Source organism: Lissotriton vulgaris, chromosome 2_2 (genome assembly GCF_964263255.1).
Source record: "Lissotriton vulgaris chromosome 2_2, aLisVul1.2, whole genome shotgun sequence".
In the NCBI taxonomy this organism is placed as follows: Eukaryota; Metazoa; Chordata; class Amphibia; order Caudata; family Salamandridae; genus Lissotriton; species Lissotriton vulgaris.
In genome coordinates, this window is record NC_141688.1 from 324,673,251 (window position 1) to 324,695,078 (window position 21,828).

At 54.7% G+C, this 21,828-nt stretch overlaps 1 protein-coding gene across 9 annotated transcripts in view; it reads right to left on the minus strand.

Annotated features, from left to right (window-relative positions):
* The window catches only part of NR1H3 (nuclear receptor subfamily 1 group H member 3), a 335,465-nt gene that overhangs the window by 127,530 nt on the left and 186,107 nt on the right, over positions 1–21,828 (minus strand). For 5 of the 9 annotated variants that reach the window (XM_086959703.1, XM_086959702.1, XM_086959701.1 and 2 more), the window contains one exon: positions 2,325–2,408. In XM_086959703.1, the coding sequence (XP_086815829.1) occupies positions 2,325–2,367 (43 nt within the window). In that variant the 5' untranslated portion in view covers positions 2,368–2,408. The remainder of the gene's footprint in view (positions 1–2,324; positions 2,409–21,828) is intronic. The other 4 variants (XM_086959708.1, XM_086959707.1, XM_086959709.1 and 1 more) reach the window with 1 other exon arrangement.

Here is a 21,828-nt window from a genome sequence, read left to right on the forward strand (position 1 = left end):
CCCAACTGTTGGACCCGGCCTCGTGGCGTGGTCACCCCTGACCCAGGCAGCTCCCCAAGACCCTGAACCACCTGACCCTTCCCGCCATGACATACATCTCCGACACTGGGCTTCCCGTCCTCATCCCCCATTTTCCTGGTAACCAAGGCTGAGGCCCATGTCCCTGCACCTAAGATGGCCGCCCGGCCCCAGCCCGACCTCGGCCTTTGGCACCATCCCCTGCCGGGGGGTAGAGCGCTCCCTGTGAGCGAGAGAGGGAGGAGTAGCTTGGTCACACCTTCCCCCTCCCCTCGAGAGATGAGTTTCGATCACCCATCCGGCCTCCCTGAGGGCTGGCTCCAGGCTTGCTGAGTGTCTGGGATCCCTCCAGACCCAACTTGAAAGGATGAAAGGAGCCGCCGAGGCGGAACCCCCAACAACCAGCCCCCAGGTGCTAAGACCTCCACCTGTGAGGACTCCAGACATCAAAGGAAGGGAGTCCTATATCAAGGGTGGCTCTGGAACGATCAGGCAGTTGTATCCTGGACTACAAGAGCTCTGCTGACCTTGTTGCGGCTCCTTTTGGAACCAAAGAGACTACCGAGCCCTGCTGACCTCGTCGCGGCTCTCCTACAATCTGAGAACTATCTGAGCCTTGCTGACGCTGTCGCGCCTACACTGCTACCGAAGAAGATCTGAGCCCTGCTGACGCTGTTGCGGCTCCACTGCTACCGAAGAAGATCACTGAGCCCTGCTGACGCTGTTGCGGCTCCACTGCTACCGAAGAAGATCACTGAGCCCTGCTGACGCTGTCGCGGCTCCCCTGCTACCCTGAGAACTCTTGAGCCCTGCTGATCTGATCGCGGCTCTCCGAAAGCGTAAGACGACGACCTTTCTTGCTCGAGCCCTGCTGATTCGATCGCGGCTCAGAGACTATCCTGGTCCGGCTGGACCCAAGACCACCCCGTATCCCCCAGCTCGAGGATTGAGTGCTGTGTGCCGGATACTTTTGCCTTTGAGACTGTCCCTCTACCCTACCCCTACCAAGACTCTTTGAGCCCTTGCTCGCCTGTACTTGAGAAACTGCGGATCATAAAGATCCATTTTTACTTGAAGAGATAAAGAATACGTTCTCTTAACCTACGGTGTGGTGTCTCTTTGTTGAGTGGTGCTAGTGCAGCGCGTACGATTCTAGATTCGGGATCCTCACCCTGAGGGTCTCCCACCAGTGCTCGGCTGTGTTCCTAGGACAGGTGGGTCCTAGGGTGGTCAGGTGCGAAATCTGCCCTCCCCTGAGATCGCCCTTCTAACACCAACAAAAACTCGCGTGGACTGTATTATTCTGCGCAGTGCGAGTATTTACTGCGAAGCGGGGGGGCGATAATAGCACTAAGCGATATATACAATCAGCGGTAGTAAAACGCTAAAGTGCTATAATACAGTTCAGTGCAACCTTTTTCCCTGTGGGGGAAGAGCCTGGGATGGGAGAGCCCCTCTGCGCTGAGGCCCAGAAGGTACAACACACCCACACTCTGAACTAGGAAGACACCTGTGCACCCCACACAAAGCTCTCACCCTTGCACCCCACACAAAGTTCTCACCGTGCACCCCACACAAAGCTCACACCTGTGAACCCCACACAAAGCTCTCACCCTTGCACCCCACACAAAGCTCTCACCCTTGCACCCCACACAAAGTTCTCACCGTGCACCCCACACAAAGCTCTCACCGTGCACCCCATACAAAGTTCTCACCGTGCACCCCAAACAAAGCTCACACCTGTGAACCCCACACAAAGCTCTCACCTGTGCACCCCACACAAAGCTCTCACCCTTGCACCCCACACAAAGCTCTCACCGTGCACCCCACACAAAGCTCTCACCCGTTCACCCCACACAAAGCTCTCACTCTTGCACCCCACACAAAGCTCTCACCCTTGCACCCCACACAAAGTTCTCACCGTGCACCCCACACAAAGCTCTCACCGTGCACCCCACACAAAGTTCTCACCGTGCACCCCACACAAAGCTCTCACTGTGCACCCCACACAAAGTTCTCACCCTTGCACCCCACACAAAGTTCTCACCCTTGCACCCCACACAAAGTTCTCACCCATGCACCCCACACAAAGCTCACACCTGTGCACCCCACACAAAGCTCACACCTGTGCACCCCACACAAAGCTCTCACCATGCACCCCACACAAAGCTCTCACCCTTGCACCCCACACAAAGTTCTCACCCTTGCACCCCACACAAAGCTCTCACCCATGCACCCCACACAAAGCTCTCACCCGTGCACCCCACACAAAGCTCACACCTGTGCACCCCACACAAAGCTCTCACCCTGACCAAAATGGCTGACATTTGTCACCGACAGGGTGGACATTTTCCGCTCCGGCCCCGCTCACGCTGGACAGATCTTCATACCTGGAGAAATACAAAAAATAGAGAAGATTCAATCCTACAGAGGAAAACAAGGAAGGCAGACATCAATGCTCAAAGAGTGCACAAAAGACGAAGAAGGCAGACATCAATGTTCAGAGTGCACAAAAGACGAGACTCCTTCAAGAGACACTAGCGGTAGGTTACCACCATTTCTCCTGCTGACACTTTTCCCATGGCGCTACCAATCTTGGCACTTTGCTATACTTTTTACCTTTTTTACTTGTTAGGCCTTCAAATAAACAACAAACGTATTTTTAAATTAACTGGCATATGATATTCTTGTGCTGGACTTGTGCTGGACTGCATCAGTTATCCGCCTCTGCCGCGGCTTGTGCTGTTTGTTGCGGAGGGCTAAGGGACCGGACACACTAGGTTAGTACTTCCGGGTCAGGGGACAGCTGATGCTTGCACGAGACGCCCGACTCCCTGCTACATAAGCAGCATGCCAGAGCGGGCACGCGAAGCGGGCGCGCCAAAGGCAAGCCCGTCTGCGCCCGTCCGCGCCCGTCTGCGCCCGTCCGCGCCCGCCTGCGCCCGTCCGCACGTGGACCGGGCCCAGGGACATTCCCCCTGTCCGTTCTCCACCACTATTGGGGCCCAGAGTAAGCTATACGAGAGATACTCTTCTAAGCCTCAACTCACCTATGAAAGATCTTTGCCTGCAACTATATCTCCCCAAGGAGCCAAAGGCGTGCCCATACTGTGACATAGACTTCCTTTTTACCAAAATAAATGACTGCTCAAGCGTGAAACAGGCCTCATACCTGCAAACACCTGCGTAGAAGTCTCTCAGCGGATTGCTCCTGAATGCGCGCTCTCAGATCAAACACAATATTGAATTTGCAGAGTTGCTCGCAGCACCCGACATTGACATGGCTTTTGTCACTGAAACTTGGGCAGGTAGTACTTGTGATCCTGAGCTATCTCTAGCCATTCCTCAAGGTTACATGTTAACCAGAAATGATAGACAGGATAAGCGGAGAGGGGGACTAGTGATTATTATCAAGGACACACTGCGGATAAAAAGCTCCGCAATAGGAAGCGGTCCTGACTGCGAACTGCTCTCATTCAGAATCACAGTACGCGAAAATTATACATTCCACGGTACATTGTTGTATAGACCACCTGGGACGAAAAATTAATTTGAAGAGACAATCAGTCATGTTATTGAATCGAGCATTGATTCTCAGGATTTCCTAATCCTAGGCGATCTTAACTACCATTTAGAAAATGCAAACGACCAATATACAGTTTCGCTCCTAGAGTTGATGGCCAGTGGCTACTTTACAAAGAAAATTAGGCAGGCTGCCAACTCAAGTAAAATACTCTTTTCGACCTTAAAGGAATTAGTAACACTACCCACTCCACCAATAAAGATTAACAGTGCGGCATTCTGCAATCGCAGATTTCTTTTAGGGACAAGGTGCTATCTATCTACGACTCCCTTACAAAAAAAGGGTATTGATCCTCAGGAGAATCACCATACCACACCTCCCCTATGACCTGGTCACAGTCTGAACTCCTTCATTCCACCCAACGCAGAACAGATCTCACATATAGTCAGATAATTTAAATCGGAGCACCATCAGACCCATGACCTCCTAAAATATTCCAACTGGCATCTGATGACATCAGCGAGCAGCTCAGCCTACTTTTCAACGATATCCACAGTTCCGGCGTTTTACCAGATGCGTGGAAGGTTTCTGTCCTCCTCCTGCTAAAAAAAATCTAATCTGGATCCTAGTGACCACAATAATTATAGACCCATAGCAAGGATCCCTTTCCCAGCTAAGGTCCTGGAAAAGATCATAAACTCCCAACTCCCTGCCTTCGTGTCCTCGGAAAATCTGCTGGATTCCTTGTTATACAGGTTCTGGCACGGCACGGAGACAGCCCTGGTCATGGCAGCAGAGGACACAAACATAAGATGGAAGGTGCACACAATTAGCTATTAAGTTTCTGCTCACAGCCAGTTCTTTTTGATATACCTCCTGTAAGTAGACTTGGCAATGTGTCTTTCCTCTCTTAAGATTATTCCCTTACTCTAATAGTGCTCTTGCTGAACTCACTTTCTAAGAATGGATATGATACAATTATCCAACAGCAAATATGGGTGTCTTTGTACTAGTGGTCACACACCTTTGTCAACATAAACAAAAAATGTTTTGCGTTCACCATGTTTTTACTGGATCCATTTTTCCAAGCATGGATATGGTATCATTACTAAGTAGCAATTCACTTTAGCCCTCCTTTTGTGATAATATATGTAAATAAATTTTGTGATATAGGTGGTTTTTTGTATAAGTGTCTACACACTTTTTTAGCATATGCAAAAGAACTTCAATACAGTCACTACAATGGCTGCATATATATAATATATATATTTTTTTTAATAATTAGGATTGTTTATGAATACATATTGTCTTTAGTCTGTTCGCTTGTCTTAAATATAAACATTGTAAATATGTGTGTTTTGGGCCATGGTCCTTTGTCGTCTATTGTGATCAATTTGTATGTGTGAATTTTAATGTATATTTATGTATATATATGTTTGTCGCTCTTTACAGCCCTGACGAAGTTCCACAAGGCAAATGGAACGAAACGCGTTGGCTGTGCCTGTATCTGACGAATACTGTTAAATAAAAAAGAAGATATACAATATACCATTTTTCTTTTGGACTCTAATTGTGTGCACCTTCCATCTTATGTTTGTGTATCTCTGATTTATACACCTATTGGTAGCAGGTGTAGGAAGACGTTTGCAACATCCAGAATTTAGAACGATAGAACTAGTAGTGCTTGACCTGGTCTGCTGCCTTGATCTTTTGGAACATGGCAGCAGAGGAGCTTTGCTCCACGCTGGATTCCGGTGCAAAGGCCGCCTTGACCCTGTGGATCTTTCGGCGGCCTTTGACACCGTGAACCATCACATTCTCATCAAAAGGCTCAAGAAGGTGGGAGTGTCAGGCTCAGCACTGGGTCTTCTCAAATCCTACTAAAACAACAGGTGGCAATGTGTCCAGATCGACGACTCTCGTTCAGAACAATTTACACTTCCGTGAGGGATGCCGCAGGGCTCCTCACTGAGCCCCACTCTGTTCAATCTATACGTCATCCCGTAGCTGATGTCATCAGGCAGTTTGGCTTCTCACTGGTGTCCTACAGTGACGACACCCAGATTGTAGTATCCATCTCACGCAAACTGGAGGAAACGGCAGCTCGTTTCAATCCGTGTATTTCCCACGCAGACCACTGGATGAACGCAAACTGCCTAAAGCTTAACGGAAGCAGAACAGAGGTTCTCCTGTTGGGATCCGACACCCCCTTTTGGTCCCAGAACTGGTGGCCTCTGGACATGGAACCCTTCCCACCCCAGTGCACAAGGTTAAAAATCGGGGCTTTATCTATGATGACAGACTCACCTTCCAACATCAAACGAATAAAGTCGCCACTCAGGGTCAGAATGAATGATGGGTGGATTCATGATGGGTGAATGAATGGTGGATGCATGAATGAATGATGGTTGGATTCATGATGGCTGGATTCATGGTGGGTGGCTGGATGATGGGTGAATGAATGATGGTTGGATGCATGGTGGGTGGATGCATGATGGATGAGTGGATGGGGAGATGGATGTGTGAATGAATGGTGGATGCATGGGGGATGGATGAGTGGATGAGTGGGTGGATGTATGGATGCATGAATGAATGCTGGGTGGATGCATGATGGATGGGTGGGTGGATGCACGAATGAATGATGGGTGGATGCAGGATGGGTGGATGGATGCATGCACGAATGATGGATGGAAGCATGCTTAGAAATCTAGGAAATTCAGTGATCAAACTATTTCAGACCGGCCCAATATAGATATTTTCAAATCAGGGCGCTTAACACAGCACTGTTTAAACATTCAGAAATAAAAAAACATGGACTTCTCATGACGCTTAGAAATGGCTAGAAAGTGTCCCTTCACAGCACCTGGGCGCTGGCATGCACCCCACCCTCTGCTTGTAGAGGATGGCTGCATATCTAAGCGCTGACGCCTGCGAGACACTCAGCTGGGCTGAATGAAAGGCTGTAATTCACCGAGAGAACTCGGTTCCATCGTCATTGAGGCAATATGGTCAGTCTGACCCAGGCCGCCAAACTCGGAGTCTGCTGAAGAAGGCCCGTTGAGTGGCATCTTGATGACTCAATCTCCTCCTGTCATCATGTCAGTTAATTGTAAAAGCAGAATAGTGTGTTGCCTTGAGGTACGGAGCAGGGTAGGGTAGTGTATAGACATTAACGTTATTTACCTTGTCTTTGAAGTCTTTACAAATCAAACACGTTTGGAAGTGGCTTCCTTTTCGCACAAGAGCACACGGAGCATCAGGCAGGGTCACACATTCTTGCAATGGTACTGGTTTTTACACCAAACCACTACATGTTTTTTTATGTTATAATTACCCCTTCCAGGGAGAGTATGTGGTCTGACGGCTAGCTCTACCGACTTTCGTGCTGCCAACCAAGGTTCGCGCCTCCTATCAAGGGCACCACACTTACAAGTGCGGACTTTATTACATTTAGTGTAAAAAAAACGGAAAGAAATTGTGGGGGAATACAAATAAAAGATTTAGCGTCGTGGGAGGAAGGGGGCCCAAGGGTTAGGAGTGGGTACATGTATTATAAGGACGGGAATGCAAAGCACGCGTTGTGGTGACGTGCGATGTAGGCGCCTACGATAATACAGCCTTGCCAATAGGAATGGAGGCATCGGCGTTGTAAAGGCGTGCGCTATAACAGCGGGCGAAGTATTGCCCTGTGTGATGTCTTAGCCGCGGTGTTACATCCCGCGATGTGTTTGTGCGCGATGTAGTATCATACATCCCGGTCCCTCCCGTGGGGTGACCTGCAGGGGCATCTGAGCCAGTGGGTGGCGCTGTCTGCCTGTGTCGTGATGGCATCATGTGTGCTCTTGTGCGCCCTCTTCACACCGGACTCCCTCCTCTCACTCATCTTCACTCTCCTGATAAAACAAATGCCTCCGCAGACCTATCGCACCCCTCTCATGAACCTGTCACCCCTAAAGATGCCCATTCCACATTAACCCTGTGTCACCCCTAAACCTGTTCATTCACCGTGCGTCACCCCTGAAGGGGTCGCCTCCCTGGGCACAGCGCGTGAGCATTGCCCCCGGGGCATATGGTGGATCATCATTCCCCACACACACAGGATGATAGCCCCCTCTAGCCCCCCCCTTGCTTCAGCAGCACGAGGCCTGGCTACTTCCCCCTGGACCCTGCTTCCCACTGAGCTGAGAAAACATCACGAGATCAAAAGCGCCTCCGAGGCTTCTTTGCATCATCGGGGAACTTTGTCCTAGAGCTGCTGGGAACTGCAGGAGGAAGAGAAACTGCTGACCCCAGGCGAGGCGCCCAGAGGCCGACAACGCCAGGTGTCGAGGCGCCCAGAGGCAGACAACACCAGGCGAGGCGCCCAGAGAATGACAACACCAGGCGTCAAGGCGCCCAGAGGCCGACAAACCTAGGCTTCGAGGCGCCCAGAGGCCGACAACCCTAGGCGTCGAGGGGCCCAGAGGCAGACAACACCAGGCGTCGAGGTGCCCAGAGGCCTACAACCCCAGGCGTCGAGGTGCCCAGAGGCCGACAACACCAGGCATCGAGGCGCCCAGAGGCAGACAACACCAGGCGTCGAGGTGCCCAGAGGCCTACAACCCCAGGCGTCGAGGTGCCCAGAGGCCGACAACACCAGGCATCGAGGCGCCCAGAGGCAGACAACACCAGGCGTCGAGGTGCCCAGAGGCCTACAACCCCAGGCGTCGAGGTGCCCAGAGGCCGACAACACCAGGCGTCGAGGCGCCCCGAGGCAGACAACACCAGGCGTCGAGGTGCCCAGAGGCCGACAACACCAGGCGTCGAGGCGCGCAGAGGCAGGCAACACCAGGCATCAAGGCGCCCAGAGGCAGACAACACCAGTCGTCGAGGCGACAAGAGACCGACAACACCAGGCGTCGAGGCGCCCAGAGGCAGGCAACACCAGGCATCAAGGCGCCCAGAGGCTGACCCCAGACATAGAGGCGATAACAGGCTGCCCCCCACTCATCCACACCAGTAAACATGAGGCGACCACCTACCCCCCTCTCAGCACAAGAGTCGAGGCGCCGACAGGCTGAAACACCCGACATTGGTGGGCATTGGTCTATCGAGCCCCTGGTCACTAGCAAGTGACCTAGACTCTGTCCCCTCTGCTTTCAGGTTCTTCTCAGCTCCGATCCAGGCTTGGATCACACCGGACACTTTTCATCTTCTCTGCAGCAGCACTTTGCAGCATCACGCCATTGAAAACAACGAAGATTTCCCGACACCATTTGACACCTATGCCCCCGGCTTCCGTGGGTGAGGTAACACTAGTACTCCGGTGCTCACATGAGTGTTGGCCTTAGAACTTTCTAAGTCTAAAAGGGTTTGCTCAAAGTCCTCTCCTAAGTGTTCTTAAACTTTAAAATCCCAACTGCGACTTTCCCATAGGAGTGTACGGAGCTCGCGGCTGTGTTCACACACTGCACGTGTCCCCCGTGGTTCTCCTTTGTCACTACCTTGGGTGGTTCCTTGGGGTCCTAGCGATTCTATGTGCTTTAGGCACTGTGTCTAGTCAAATCGTGGTTGTTATACCTCTTTCTTAGTATATGGTTTGGTCTACCCCTGGAGCCTATTCTGTATTGTGTTATTTTCTGTTGTTCTAGTGATTTAATATTGTGTGCCTTGTTCTCTATTCTCATAAAGAGGTTAGTAGAGAGAGTTTAGTAATAAATACATATATTTTATAAGAACACCTGTGTGGTTCTCCTTTCATTTGATCATTCAGGAGGTTCTAATCTGGTAAAACAACTGCTTTACATTCCTTCAAGACTTAGCTTGAATCGCCCCCCTTACACACTTCCTAAATACGCTGGCAAAGAAAACCTCCCACCCTGTTCCCTCAATGCAAGAAGCTACCAAGCCGCTTTGACTTCCTATTGTTTACTTTATATCATTCTAAATATTTATCAATTCATGTTATCTCGCCAACCTCGGACTCAAACAACTTGTCACTACGCCCACACACTACGCAGGACACACACTCGACCCTATCTTCACTTCCAGCAAACTATCTCCTTCAGTCACACCACTACTCTCCATTGGACGGACCACAGCTGCGTACACTTCATCTACAATAAGACCACAACCCACAACCATCCTCAACCCACTCTGCAAAGAAACTGGAACAAAATCACCATCGACCAGATCTCCTCATCACTTCTTCAAAACCCCCCTGCCCACTCTTCGAACCCCAACCAAGCAGCCATTAACCTCACCCAATGGCTATCCAACAGCGCCGACATCCTAGCACCGCTGAAAAAACGTCAAATCAAACTAGGCAGCAAAAACGCCCCCTGGTTCAACGATGATCTTAAGAAATCCAAGAAACTCTGTCGCTCCCTTGAGAAGGCCTGGAAAAAAGACCCAAACACCAGCACCAGGGACGCCTTCAAAAACGCCACCCGCATACACCACAAACTGATCCGGACTGCCAAGAAAGCCGTATTCAAAGACCGACTAGACAACAACGCCCACAACAGCAAGGAATTATTCAACATCGTTAAAGAATTTACCAACCCCAATGCCAACTCCAACGACATCACACCCTCTCAAACCCTTTGCGACTCCCTAGCTTTGTTCTTCCACGACAAAATCGCAGACATCCACAACAGCTTCGACAACCAACCCGGAGTCCAACCCACCCAACCTTCTGCCGTACCTTCACCCCCCTTGAACATCCTTAATGACTGGAACCCAATCTCCACTGAGGACACCATCCGCCTGATGAACTCCATCCACTCAGGATCCCCCACAGACCCATGTCCCCACCACATCTTCAACAAAGCAGACTCCATCATAGCACCACACCTCCGAGACGTCATCAACTGCTCCCTCAACTCCGCCACCTTCCCGGAAAGCTGGAAACACGCCGAACTCAGCGCCCTTCTGAAAAAACCCACAGCTGACCCCACCGAACTCAAAAACTACAGCCCCATCTCGCTCCTTCCATTACCGGCCAAAGTCATCGATAAAGCTGTCAACAACCAGCTCGCCGCCTTCCTCGAAACCAACAAATCCCTCGACTCCTCACAGTCCGGCTTCCGAGCCAAACACAGCACTGAGACCGCACTCATCACTGCAACAGACGACATTCGAACTCTACTGGACAATGGAGACACAGTCGCCCTCATCCTCCTCGACCTCTCCGCAGCCTTCGACACAGTCTGTCATAGCACCCTGTTACAACGCCTCAGAAACATCGGAATCCAAGGAAAAGCACTGGAATGGATCACATCGTTCCTTGCCGGAAGAACTCAGAGAGTCCGGCTCCCTCCATTCAAGTCAGAGGCCTCTGAAGTCATCTGCGGTGTGCCACAAGGATCTTCACTCAGCCCCACCCTCTTCAACGTATACATGAGCCCCCTTGCGGCCATCGCACGCCATCATAACCTCAACATCATCTCCTACGCTGACGACACTCAACTGATCCTCTCACTCACCAAAGACCCTAACACCGCCAAAAACAACCTACATGAAGGAATGAAAGAAGTAGCCGAGTGGATGAAGCACAGCCGTCTGAAACTGAATTCAGACAAAACAGAAGTCCTTATCTTAGGTACCTCCCCCTCCACCTGGGACGACTCTTGGTGGCCAGAGGCCCTTGGAAAAGCACCCATCCCGACGGACCACGCACGGAACCTGGGCGTCATCCTGGACTCCTCACTCTCGATGACCAGACAAGTCAACGCCGTTTCTTCGTCTTGCTTCAACATTCTTCGCATGCTCAAAAAAACATTTTGCTGGATCCCCACCGAAACTAGAAAAACGGTCACCCACGCACTGGTTACAAGCCGCCTGGAGTACGGAAACAACCTATACGCCGGTACCACCGCAAAACTCCAGAAAAAACTCCAACGCATCCAGAACGCATCAGCCAGACTCATACTAGACATCCCGCGTAAAGACCACATTTCTGGTCACCTGAAAGACCTCCACTGGCTCCCCGTCAATAAGAGGATAACTTTTCGCCTCCTAACCCACGCACACAAAGCACTTTACGATCTTGGACCCGAATGCCACAACACACGACTTTCCTTCTACACCCCCCCCCCCACCAGCTACGCTCTTCCAATCAAGCCCTTGCTGCTGTACCTCGCATCAACAAAACCACCATGGGAGGAAGATCCTTCTCCTACCTGGCGGCTAAAACCTGGACCTCACTTCCCATTCACCTTCGCCTTACTCAGAACCACCTAGCATTCAGAAAGCAACTTAAAACTTGGATATTTGACATGTAGTGAGATTTTATGCACCTTTGAATGTTTTCATATTGTTTTCAAAGTTACACTTTTAATGCCTTAAAGGCTTTAAGTATATCAATAATATTCTTAAGTATTCTTTCCTGTCTTTATGCATTGGTAAATGAATGTCTGTACCAAGTATTATTTTCATAACCATTTTAATTTTTCAAATAAATCTTTACTTGAACTTAAGGTAAAGGCTGCTCTCCACAGCTACCACTAGGATAGCTTTCTATAAGGTTGTCTTTAAACCTACCATCCATAAGGGTCGTTTGGACTGGTGCAAGGTGCCCACTAGAAAAGTGGACAGCATATGCCAGGCCAACTTCTCACAGTGACACCCGGCTCTGCAGGGCACCTCTGGCATTCTGTGTCCAATTCTGGAGTCCACCTCTGAGCACTAGGTCCAGTTCTCGGGGCACCTCTGGCGCATGGTATCCACATCTGGAGGTCACCTCTGGAGTGCTGTATCCGGGTCTTGAGACCACATCTGGACTACAGTTTCCAGCCTAGGAATCCTGTGTGATTCTGGTCAGGGGCGGCTCTAGGCTCATGGCGGCCCTGCGCAGGGAGCGTAGGTAGGGGGGTCCGGGCGGGGTGGAGCGCAGAGGCCAGTAAAGAGGGGGGGGGGGGGGGGTCAGGGTGTTTGGAAGGGGAACAGAGCCGGAGGCCGCCAAATCCCTGCCAGGGGCCACCACGCAAATATGTATCCATCCTCAGAGGGTTATTATATTAAGGATATATATTGGCGTGGCAATCCCTGGTGGCCCTGTGCAGGTGCACAGCTTGCAAACATACTGCGCGCGTCGAGAGGCTAGTGGAAAGCTGGAGAGAGCAGCGGGTCTGAGTGCTGTAGACATGGACAGACCGCGTCCTGGTGGTAAAAGGTGTGTGTGGTAACACAAAGGGCTTCACCTCCAAAGACACGCCCCCTCCCGACACCCCGGGGGGGGGGGGGCAAGGGAGGGGGGGGGGGGGGCAGAAGCACCCTGGCCTGTTGAACTTTCTTCATGTGAGTACACCTCAGCAGGGCCCGGCTCTATCTGCAGTTCACGCCCCCACCTCAGGAGGCAGACTCCAGAGACCACCCCCCCCCCCACACTCAGCGTCACCAATGCATTATAAGAGCACGTGGAGCATGCACTGGGGGCACACAGCTGGGGGCGTCAGCACTCTGCAGCCACTGGTGCCAGACTTGTATAACGCACAGCAGGAGCTCAAGGCCCACCGAGGGCACCCTCACACCCGGGCTCCAGGCAGGAAAGGGTGCCAGTGTCAGCCTCAGAGACTCGGTGCCCTTTGGCACAAAACTTGCAAAATCCCTCACAGAGCAGAAAAGCCGCAGGAAGTGGGTGAGGAGTCGAAGCACGTGCAAGAGCCGAGGGGCGTAAGGAGGTGGGTGAGGGGGCAGAGGGACACGGGTGAAGGGGCAGAGGGACGTATGTGAAGGGACAGAGGGAGGTGAGTGAAGGGGCAGAGGGAGGTGGGTGAAGGGGCAGAGGGACGTGGGTGAAGGGGCAGAGGGACGTGAGTGAAAGGGTAGAGGGACGTGGGTGAAGGGGCAGAGGGACGTGGGTGAAGGGGCAGAGGGACGTGGGTGAAGGGGCAGAGGGACGTGGGTGAAGGGGCAGAGGGACGTGGGTGAAGGGGCAGAGGGACGTGAGTGAAGAGACAGAGGGACGTGGGTGAAGGGGCAGAGGGACGTGAGTGAAGGGACAGAGGAACGTGAGTGAAGAGACAGAGGGAGGTGGGTGAAGGGGTAGAGGGACGTGGGTGAAGGGGCAGAGGGACGTGAGTGAAAGGGTAGAGGGACGTGGGTGAAGGGGCAGAGGGATGTGGGTGAAGGGGCAGAGGGACGTGAGTGAAGAGACAGAGGGACGTGGGTGAAGGGGCAGGGGGACGTGAGTGAAGGGACAGAGGAACGTGAGTGAAGAGACAGAGGGACGTGGGTGAAGGGGCAGAGGGACGTGAGTGAAGGGACATAGGGACGTGAGTGAAGGGACAGAGGGACGTGAGTGAAGGGGCAGAGGGACGTGAGTGAAGGGGCAGAGGGACGTGAGTGAAGGGACAAAGGAACGTGAGTGAAGAGACAGAGGGATGTGGGTGAAGAGCAGAGGGACGTGAGTGAAGGGACAGAGGGACGTGAGTGAAGGGACAGAGGGACGTGAGTGAAGGGACAGAGGGACGTGGGTTAAGGGGCAGAGGGACGTGAGTGAAGGGACAGAGGGACGTGAGTGAAGGGACAGAGAGACGTGAGTGAAGAAACAGAGGGACGTGGGTGAAGGGGCAGAGGGACGTGAGTGAAGGGACAGAGGGACGTGAGTGAAAGGACAGAGAGACGTGGGTAAAGGGGTGAAGGGGCAGAGGGACGTGAGTGAAGGGACAGATGGACGCGAGTGAAGGGACAAAGAGACGTGGGTGAAGGGGCAGAGGGACGTGAGTGAAGGGAAGAGGGACGTGGGAGAAGGGGTGAAAGGGCAGAGGGACGTGAGTGAAGGGACAGAGGGACGTGAGTGAAGGGACAGAGAGACGTGGGTGAAGGGGAAGAGGGACGTGGGTGAAGGAGCAGAGGGACGTGGGTGAAGGGGCAGAGGGACGTGGGTGAAGGGGCAGAGGGACGTGGGTGAAGGGGCAGAGGGATGTGGGTGAATGGGCAGAGGGACATGGGTGAAGGGGCAGAGGGATGTGGGTGAAGGGGCAGAGGGATGTGGGTGAAGGGGCAGAGAGAAGTGGGTGAAGGGGCAGAGGGACGTGGGTGAATGGGCAGAGGGACGTGAGTGAAGGGGCAGAGGGATGTGGGTGAAGGGGCAGAGGGACATGGGTGAAGGGGCAGAGGGATGTGGGTGAAGGGGCAGAGAGACGTGGGTGAAGGGGCAGAGGGATGTGGGTGAAGGGGCAGAGGGACGTGAGTGAAGGGACAGAGGGACGGGAGTGAAGGGACAGAGAGACGTGGGTGAAGGGGTGAAAGGGCAGAGGGACGTGAGTGAAGGGACAGAGTGTTAGACGGACCGGGAGGGTCGGCCGAGGACAAGAGGAGAGGTCTCCGGGGAGAGCCGTCTCCAGCGATCGTACAGACGAATAACTTCCCCCCCACAGACGTACACCACACAAGGATAAGGTTTAACGTTCTTTATAAGCAATCTTTAAGTACGGTAGAATGGTACAAGGAGGTCTGGACTCAGGGGTCCCCTCGATTCTAGTCTCTTGGGCGGAAAGGGGGGTAGCGGGACAGTCTTGTTACCAATCTGGTAGATGCGATGATAAGATGGATAGCTCACAATCCTCGAGCTCGGCGTTCTTAGATGGACGGGCCGCGGCGGAGCCAGCAGGTCCCGAGATGATCGTAGGTAGCGACGGTCCGCGGCGGCGCCAGCAGGTCCCGGTGAAGATGAAGGGTTCAGAAGGTTTTCGGCAGCGCCAGCAGGCAGGACAGTAGTTCACAAGGCAGGGCTACGGCAGCGCCAGTAGTCCGTCAAGGATGAGTTCGTCACGGTGTCTCTCGACTCCAGGATACAACTGCCTTCCTGCTCTGGAGCTGCCCCAGTTATAGGTCTGGCGTCCTTTGATGTCCGGACCCTCGCACTTGGAGGTTGGGAGGTCCGGGATGAGGGAGTCCAGACACCCAGCAGGGGGGTGGAGCCAGCGCCCGGGGGAGCTGGGGGCGATCGGCACCTGGCGGGGGAGAGCCATCGACACTTCTTTCTCCCATTGACCTGCCAAGTGGGCCGCTCACCTCCTGGGTGGATGGTGGTGCCGGGATGTCGGGCCCTGGCCAGGCCCAGGGTTAGGGTCGATCTGAGGCCACGCGGCCTCGTGGTGCAGTGTCCAAGATGGCGGCCGGGCCGGGCGAGGGAGCCGGTAGTGATTCGGCCCCATGATGCAGAGATGTCCGGGGGCAGGAGTCCCGTATGAGACGGGGTGCGGGTTGGTTCTGTGGGTAACACCTGGAGGGCCGGGCTCGGGCCCTGTCATGCGGGGAGGAAGCAAGCCCTTCACGTGGCCTGTCCAACATGCGTCCCCCCCAGCTGAAGGCGGGGAGAGTCACCCATCCTCTTGGGGACTCTCCTCGTCGAGGCGGAAAAAGCGTGACAGGCCATCTGCGTTGGCGTGGTCTTGCCCAGGTCGATGTTCCACAGTGAAGTCCATTCCCTGCAGGGAGATGGACCAACGCAATAGTTTTGGGTTTTCCCCCCGCATCTGCATTAGCCACTGTAGAGGCCGATGATCTGTCTGTACCCTGAAGTGGGTACCAAAGAGATAAGGCCGGAGCTTTTTGAGGGCCCACACCACTGCGAAGGCCTCTCTCTCGATGGTGCTCCAGCGTTGTTCTCGGGCCAGAAGGCGTCTGCTGATGAAGGCCACTGGTTGGTCAAGTCCTTCGGGGTTCAACTGGGAAAGGACTGCCCCAATGCCATGGTCGGAGGCATCCGTTTGGACGATGAATTCCCGACTGTAGTCGGGGGCCTGGAGCACAGGGGCAGAGCACATGGCGGCCTTCAGCTTCTCGAAGGCCATTTGGCAGTCTGGGGTCCAGTTGACCTTCTTTGGGTGATTTTTGGATGTGAGTTCCGTGAGGGGCCTCACAATGCTGCCATAGTCCCTCACGAACCGCCGGTAGTAGCCGGTGAGGCCCAAGAAGGCGCGGACCTCGGTCTGTGTGATGGGGGGCTGCCAGGACTGGATGGCAGCGATCTTGAGTTGAAGAGGGGCCACCAGACCGCTTCCCACTTGGTGTCCGAGATAGGTCACGGACCCCTGACCTATTTGGCATTTGCTGGCCTTGATCGTGAGGCCGGCCCGTTGGAGGGCCTGCAGGACCTCTCGGAGGTGGTGGAGGTGGTCGGACCAGTGGCGGCTGTACACAGCGATATCGTCCAGGTAGGCGGCGCTGAATTCCTCGAGTCCCGCCAAGACCTGGTTAACTAGTCGCTGAAAAGTAGCTGGGGCATTCTTCATGCCGAATGGCATGACCTTGAAGTGGTAGTGGCCATCAGGGGTGGAAAAGGCGGATCGTTCTTGGGCCCTGGGTGTGAGACCGATCTGCCAGTAGCCCGCTGTCAGGTCGAAGATGCTGAGGTAGCGGGCAGCTCCCATGCGGTCGATTAGTTCATCTGCTCGGGGGATGGGATGAGCGTCGGTTCTGGTGACAGCGTTCAAGCCCCGGTAGTCGACGCAGAATCAGAGCTCTGGAGTGGTGCCGGGGGCGGCAGCTTTGGGGACCAGTACCACTGGGCTGGCCCAGGGGCTGTCTGAGGGCTCGATGACCCCGAGCGTGAGCATCTGGACACCTCCTCTTGGATGCAGGCCCGTACCCGATCTGGTACGCGGTAGGCCCGATGTCGGATAGGGGGACTGTCCCCAGTGTCCACGTCGTGCAAGCACCAGGGGGTGACCCCTGGAGTGAGGGAAAACAGAGTTGCAAACTGCAGCAGGAGGCCCCGGCAGCCTTGGCGCTGTTCCGGGGTGAGGGCCTCTGAGAGTCGGACCCCGTCCACGGAACCGTCTTTCTCCCGGGTCCTTAGGAGATCAGGGAGGGGCTCGGATTCTTCTTCGGCTCCGCTGTCGGTAGCCATCAGGAGGCTGAGCTCCGAGCGCACAAAGTGGGGTTTTAGTCTATTGGCGTGGAGGACCCGGAGGGGGTTCCGAGAAGATTCCATATCGATGAGATAGGTGACGGGGCTCTTGCGCTCGACCACTTTGAAGGGCCCCGTCCACTTGTCCTGTAAGGCGCACGGTTCGGTGGGGGACATCACCCACACTTGTTGGGCAGGTTCGAACTCGATGGAGGAGGCATTTTGATCGTACCACTTCTTCATGTCCTCCTGACTGGCCTCAAGATTCGCTTTCGCCATTTCTCTGAATCGCCTGGTCTGATTGCGTAGGGTCAGGAGGTACTTGAAGACATCTGGAGGGGTCTTCAGAGGGGGCATCTCCCAACCTTCTTTGACTAGGCTGAGGGGCCCTCGCACAGGGTGTCCGTATAAGAGTTCTAACGGGCTGAAGCCAAGGGACTTCTGGGGGACTTCTCGATATGAAAAGAGGAGGCACGGCAGTAGCACATCCCACTGGCGACGGAGGGGCTCTTCCAACCCCGCAATCATCCCTTTGAGCGTGCGGTTAAACCGCTTGACTAGTCCGTTTCCTTGAGGGTGATAAGGGGTCGTGAATCGGTAGGTGACCCCACACTGTTGCCAGAGGGATTTCATATATTTTGAAATAAAGTTTGTGCCTCGGTCGCTGACGACTTCTCGGGGAAAGCCCACCCGGGAGAAGATCCCCATCAAGGCCCGGCCGACCACCGGGGCTGTCACAGTTCGCAGGGGAACAGCCTCGGGGTAGCGGGTGGCGTGGTCCACCAGTACCAGGATGAACCGATGTCCTTGTGCTGTACGGGGGGTCCAGGGGCCCCACAATGTCTATTCCCACCCTCTCGAACGGGGTGGTGACAACTGGGAAGGGTTGCAGAGGTGCTTTAAGTTTGCGGCCGCTCTTCCCGCTGGCCTGGCACGTGGGGCAGGACCGGCAGTGGTTGAGGACGTCGTTTCTCATCTTGGGCCAGAAGAAGTGGGTCACCAGGCGACTGTAGGTTTTGTCTTGACCCAGGTGACCAGCCAGGGGGACATCGTGGGCCAAGTTTAGCAAGAAGTCTCTAAAGCGGAGGGGCACCACTAGCACTCGACTGGCCCCTAACTCCGCGATTCTCTGTTTGCTGTACAACAGGTCGTTGTCCCAATAGATCCAATGGTTTCCGGTGGTGTCCCCTGCGCTCTGGGCGAGGGCTTGCTGGCGGAGTCCCTCGAGGGAGGGACAGGTCTTCTGCTCTTGACGGAACTGTTCCTGGGTGGGCCCCCCTTCCTGACGCCACTGAGCCAGGTCGGGAAGGTCCTGGAGCTGAGCGAGCCCTTCGGTGGTTTGCCCTGGGGGGTTGGCACGGTCGGTGTCTTCTACTGGAGCGACCGGGGGAGGAGGTGCTGGCCATTCAGGTTCTTCGGGTCGGGGGATGGTACGGGCAGCCATGGACCGGGTGGTTACGCACGCCCAGTCCGGGAGGCCCAACATCCCCAGGTGCTCTCTTCTCTCTACGGCGGCCCACGGGGAACTCTCAAGATCATTCCCCAGGAGACTCCTCCCCATTCGAAGGGGACGCAGGCCATCCGACACAGACTCTCGGAATTGTCGGCTGAACGGACAGGGCAGAGAATGTTCGGCAGGATCTGTTCTGGGGTCACCAGGTGACAGCGGACGGCTGTCACACTGGCCCCTGTGTCACGTAGGGCTTCGGCCCTGCGCCCATTAATGTTCACCCACTGACTATATTTTCTGGTGTTGGCGGGTAGGGGAGCCCGCGGGACCATGTCTCTTCCCCCTAGGCACGCTAGAACCATGGCGGCCGGCTCCCACTCCTGTTGTTCTTGCTCGCATTCCTCTGGCTCTTCGGAAATTTGTTCTTCCCCCAGGGCGGCGGCAGCCATCTGGCGGGGTCTCGGAGTCTGATTCTGAGGACAGTTCGGGTCATTTGCGTAGTGGCCGACTCGCTGGCATCGGTGACACGTGACATTGGCTCTGTACCCCGGGCGCACCGGGGGGTTGCCCCTGTTGGCCAGGGGCGGGGTGCTGGCAGCGGAAGCGGCCGGGGCGGTGTCTTTTCCTCGTCCCTGGCCTCCTCCTCCTCCTCGGGGACGGTGCTGACCTTGGTGGTTCCGGTTCTGTTCGTGCGGCCCATTCCGGCTTACTCGAGTAATCTCCCACCGGTCAGCCTCGGCGGCGAGCTGTCGTGGATCTGTCAATTTGCTGTCGAGGAGGTGCTGCCTGAGCTCGACGAAGCAGTTGTTGGAGAGGTGCTCCCACACCATGAGATTAAAAAGTTGTTCGTAGGTTGTTACTTGGCTCCCCTTGATCCACCCCTCGAAGGCTCGGCTGAAATAGTTTACATACTCCACCCAAGTTGTACCCGGGATCCGGGTGCAGTCTCGGAACCTCTGGCGGTACATTTCGGGTGTGAGCCCATATCGGGTGAGGAGGGCAGCCTTCATGTGGTCATAAGAGGTCATCAGATGGTCTGGGAGCTGTAACAGGGCATCGTGGCCCTCATTGACGAACCTCCCCCATAGACCGGCTCCCCAGTCACTTCGATCGATCCTGTGGGAGGTCATGGCGATCTCGTAGGCCTTGAACCACTGTTGTATGTCGTCATCTCGGAAATACTCTCGAACGACATCCTTGGGGATGTGTACTTTCTTTTCTGTCGCTCCGGGAGTGCGCGGTTGCTCGGGCACCCCCAGTTCTTTGTTCTGCTTTCGTAAGTCTATTTCCGCTAGCTTGCGCTCATGTTCATACGCTAGTCTCTTTTCTTCGAGTTCTCTTTGTCTCTGTTTTTCTTCTCGTTCTTCTCGGAGCCGCAGATGTTCTAGGTTCAGTTTTTGTTCTGCTAATTTGAGTTCACCGTTCATTTTGAGCCGGGCCATTTCTAACTCATGTAGTCTGTTTTTTCTCTCTCTTGGATCTCTTCCTGCGAGAGACCCGTTCTTCGCTCCTCGGGAGCCGTGGTGCTCCTCTCCGATGTTGCAACATTTTGGTCCGGGGGTCTGGCGGCCCCGGTTTCTGCCCATGACTCAATGGCGTGTTTGAAATCGTCTTTCGTACTCAGACCGGTGGTAGCAATGCCTAGTTCAATGCAGAATTGTTTCAACTCACGATGGCTGTATTCTTCCAGTTTCTCCATCTGGAATTTCTCGGTGGATCCGCTCTCTTTGGTTGTCATTGTGGTTTTGTCGTGGGGTGAGCTACTCTCTGTACGATTACGCGTTGATTCGGATCGCGCCGTGGCCACCAATGTTAGACGGACCGGGAGGGTCGGCCGAGGACAAGAGGAGAGGTCTCCGGGGAGAGCCGTCTCCAGCGATCGTACAGACGAATAACTTCCCCCCCACAGACGTACACCACACAAGGATAAGGTTTAACGTTCTTTATAAGCAATCTTTAAGTACGGTAGAATGGTACAAGGAGGTCTGGACTCAGGGGTCCCCTCGATTCTAGTCTCTTGGGCGGAAAGGGGGGTAGCGGGACAGTCTTGTTACCAATCTGGTAGATGCGATGATAAGATGGATAGCTCACAATCCTCGAGCTCGGCGTTCTTAGATGGACGGGCCGCGGCGGAGCCAGCAGGTCCCGAGATGATCGTAGGTAGCGACGGTCCGCGGCGGCGCCAGCAGGTCCCGGTGAAGATGAAGGGTTCAGAAGGTTTGCGGCAGCGCCAGCAGGCAGGACAGTAGTTCACAAGGCAGGGCTACGGCAGCGCCAGTAGTCCGTCAAGGATGAGTTCGTCACGGTGTCTCTCGACTCCAGGATACAACTGCCTTCCTGCTCTGGAGCTGCCCCAGTTATAGGTCTGCGTCCTTTGATGTCCGGACCCTCGCACTTGGAGGTCGGGAGGTCCGGGATGAGGGAGTCCAGACACCCAGCAGGGGGGTGGAGCCAGCGCCCGGGGGAGCTGGGGGCGATCGGCACCTGGCGGGGGAGAGCCATCGACACTTCTTTCTCCCATTGACCTGCCAAGTGGGCCGCTCACCTCCTGGGTGGATGGTGGTGCCGGGATGTCGGGCCCTGGCCAGGCCCAGGGTTAGGGTCGATCTGAGGCCACGCGGCCTCGTGGTGCAGTGTCCAAGATGGCGGCCGGGCCGGGCGAGGGAGCCGGTAGTGATTCGGCCCCATGATGCAGAGATGTCCGGGGGCAGGAGTCCCGTATGAGACGGGGTGCGGGTTGGTTCTGTGGGTAACACCTGGAGGGCCGGGCTCGGGCCCTGTCATGCGGGGAGGAAGCAAGCCCTTCACGTGGCCTGTCCAACACAGAGGAACGTGAGTGAAGGGACAGAGAGACGTGTGTGAAGGGGCAGAGGGACGTGAGTGAAGCGGCAGAGGGACGTGGGTGAAGGGGCAGAGGGACGTGGGTGAAGGGGCAGAGAGGCGTGGGTGAAGGAGCAGAGGGACGTGGGTGAAGGGGCAGAGATACGTGGGTGAAGG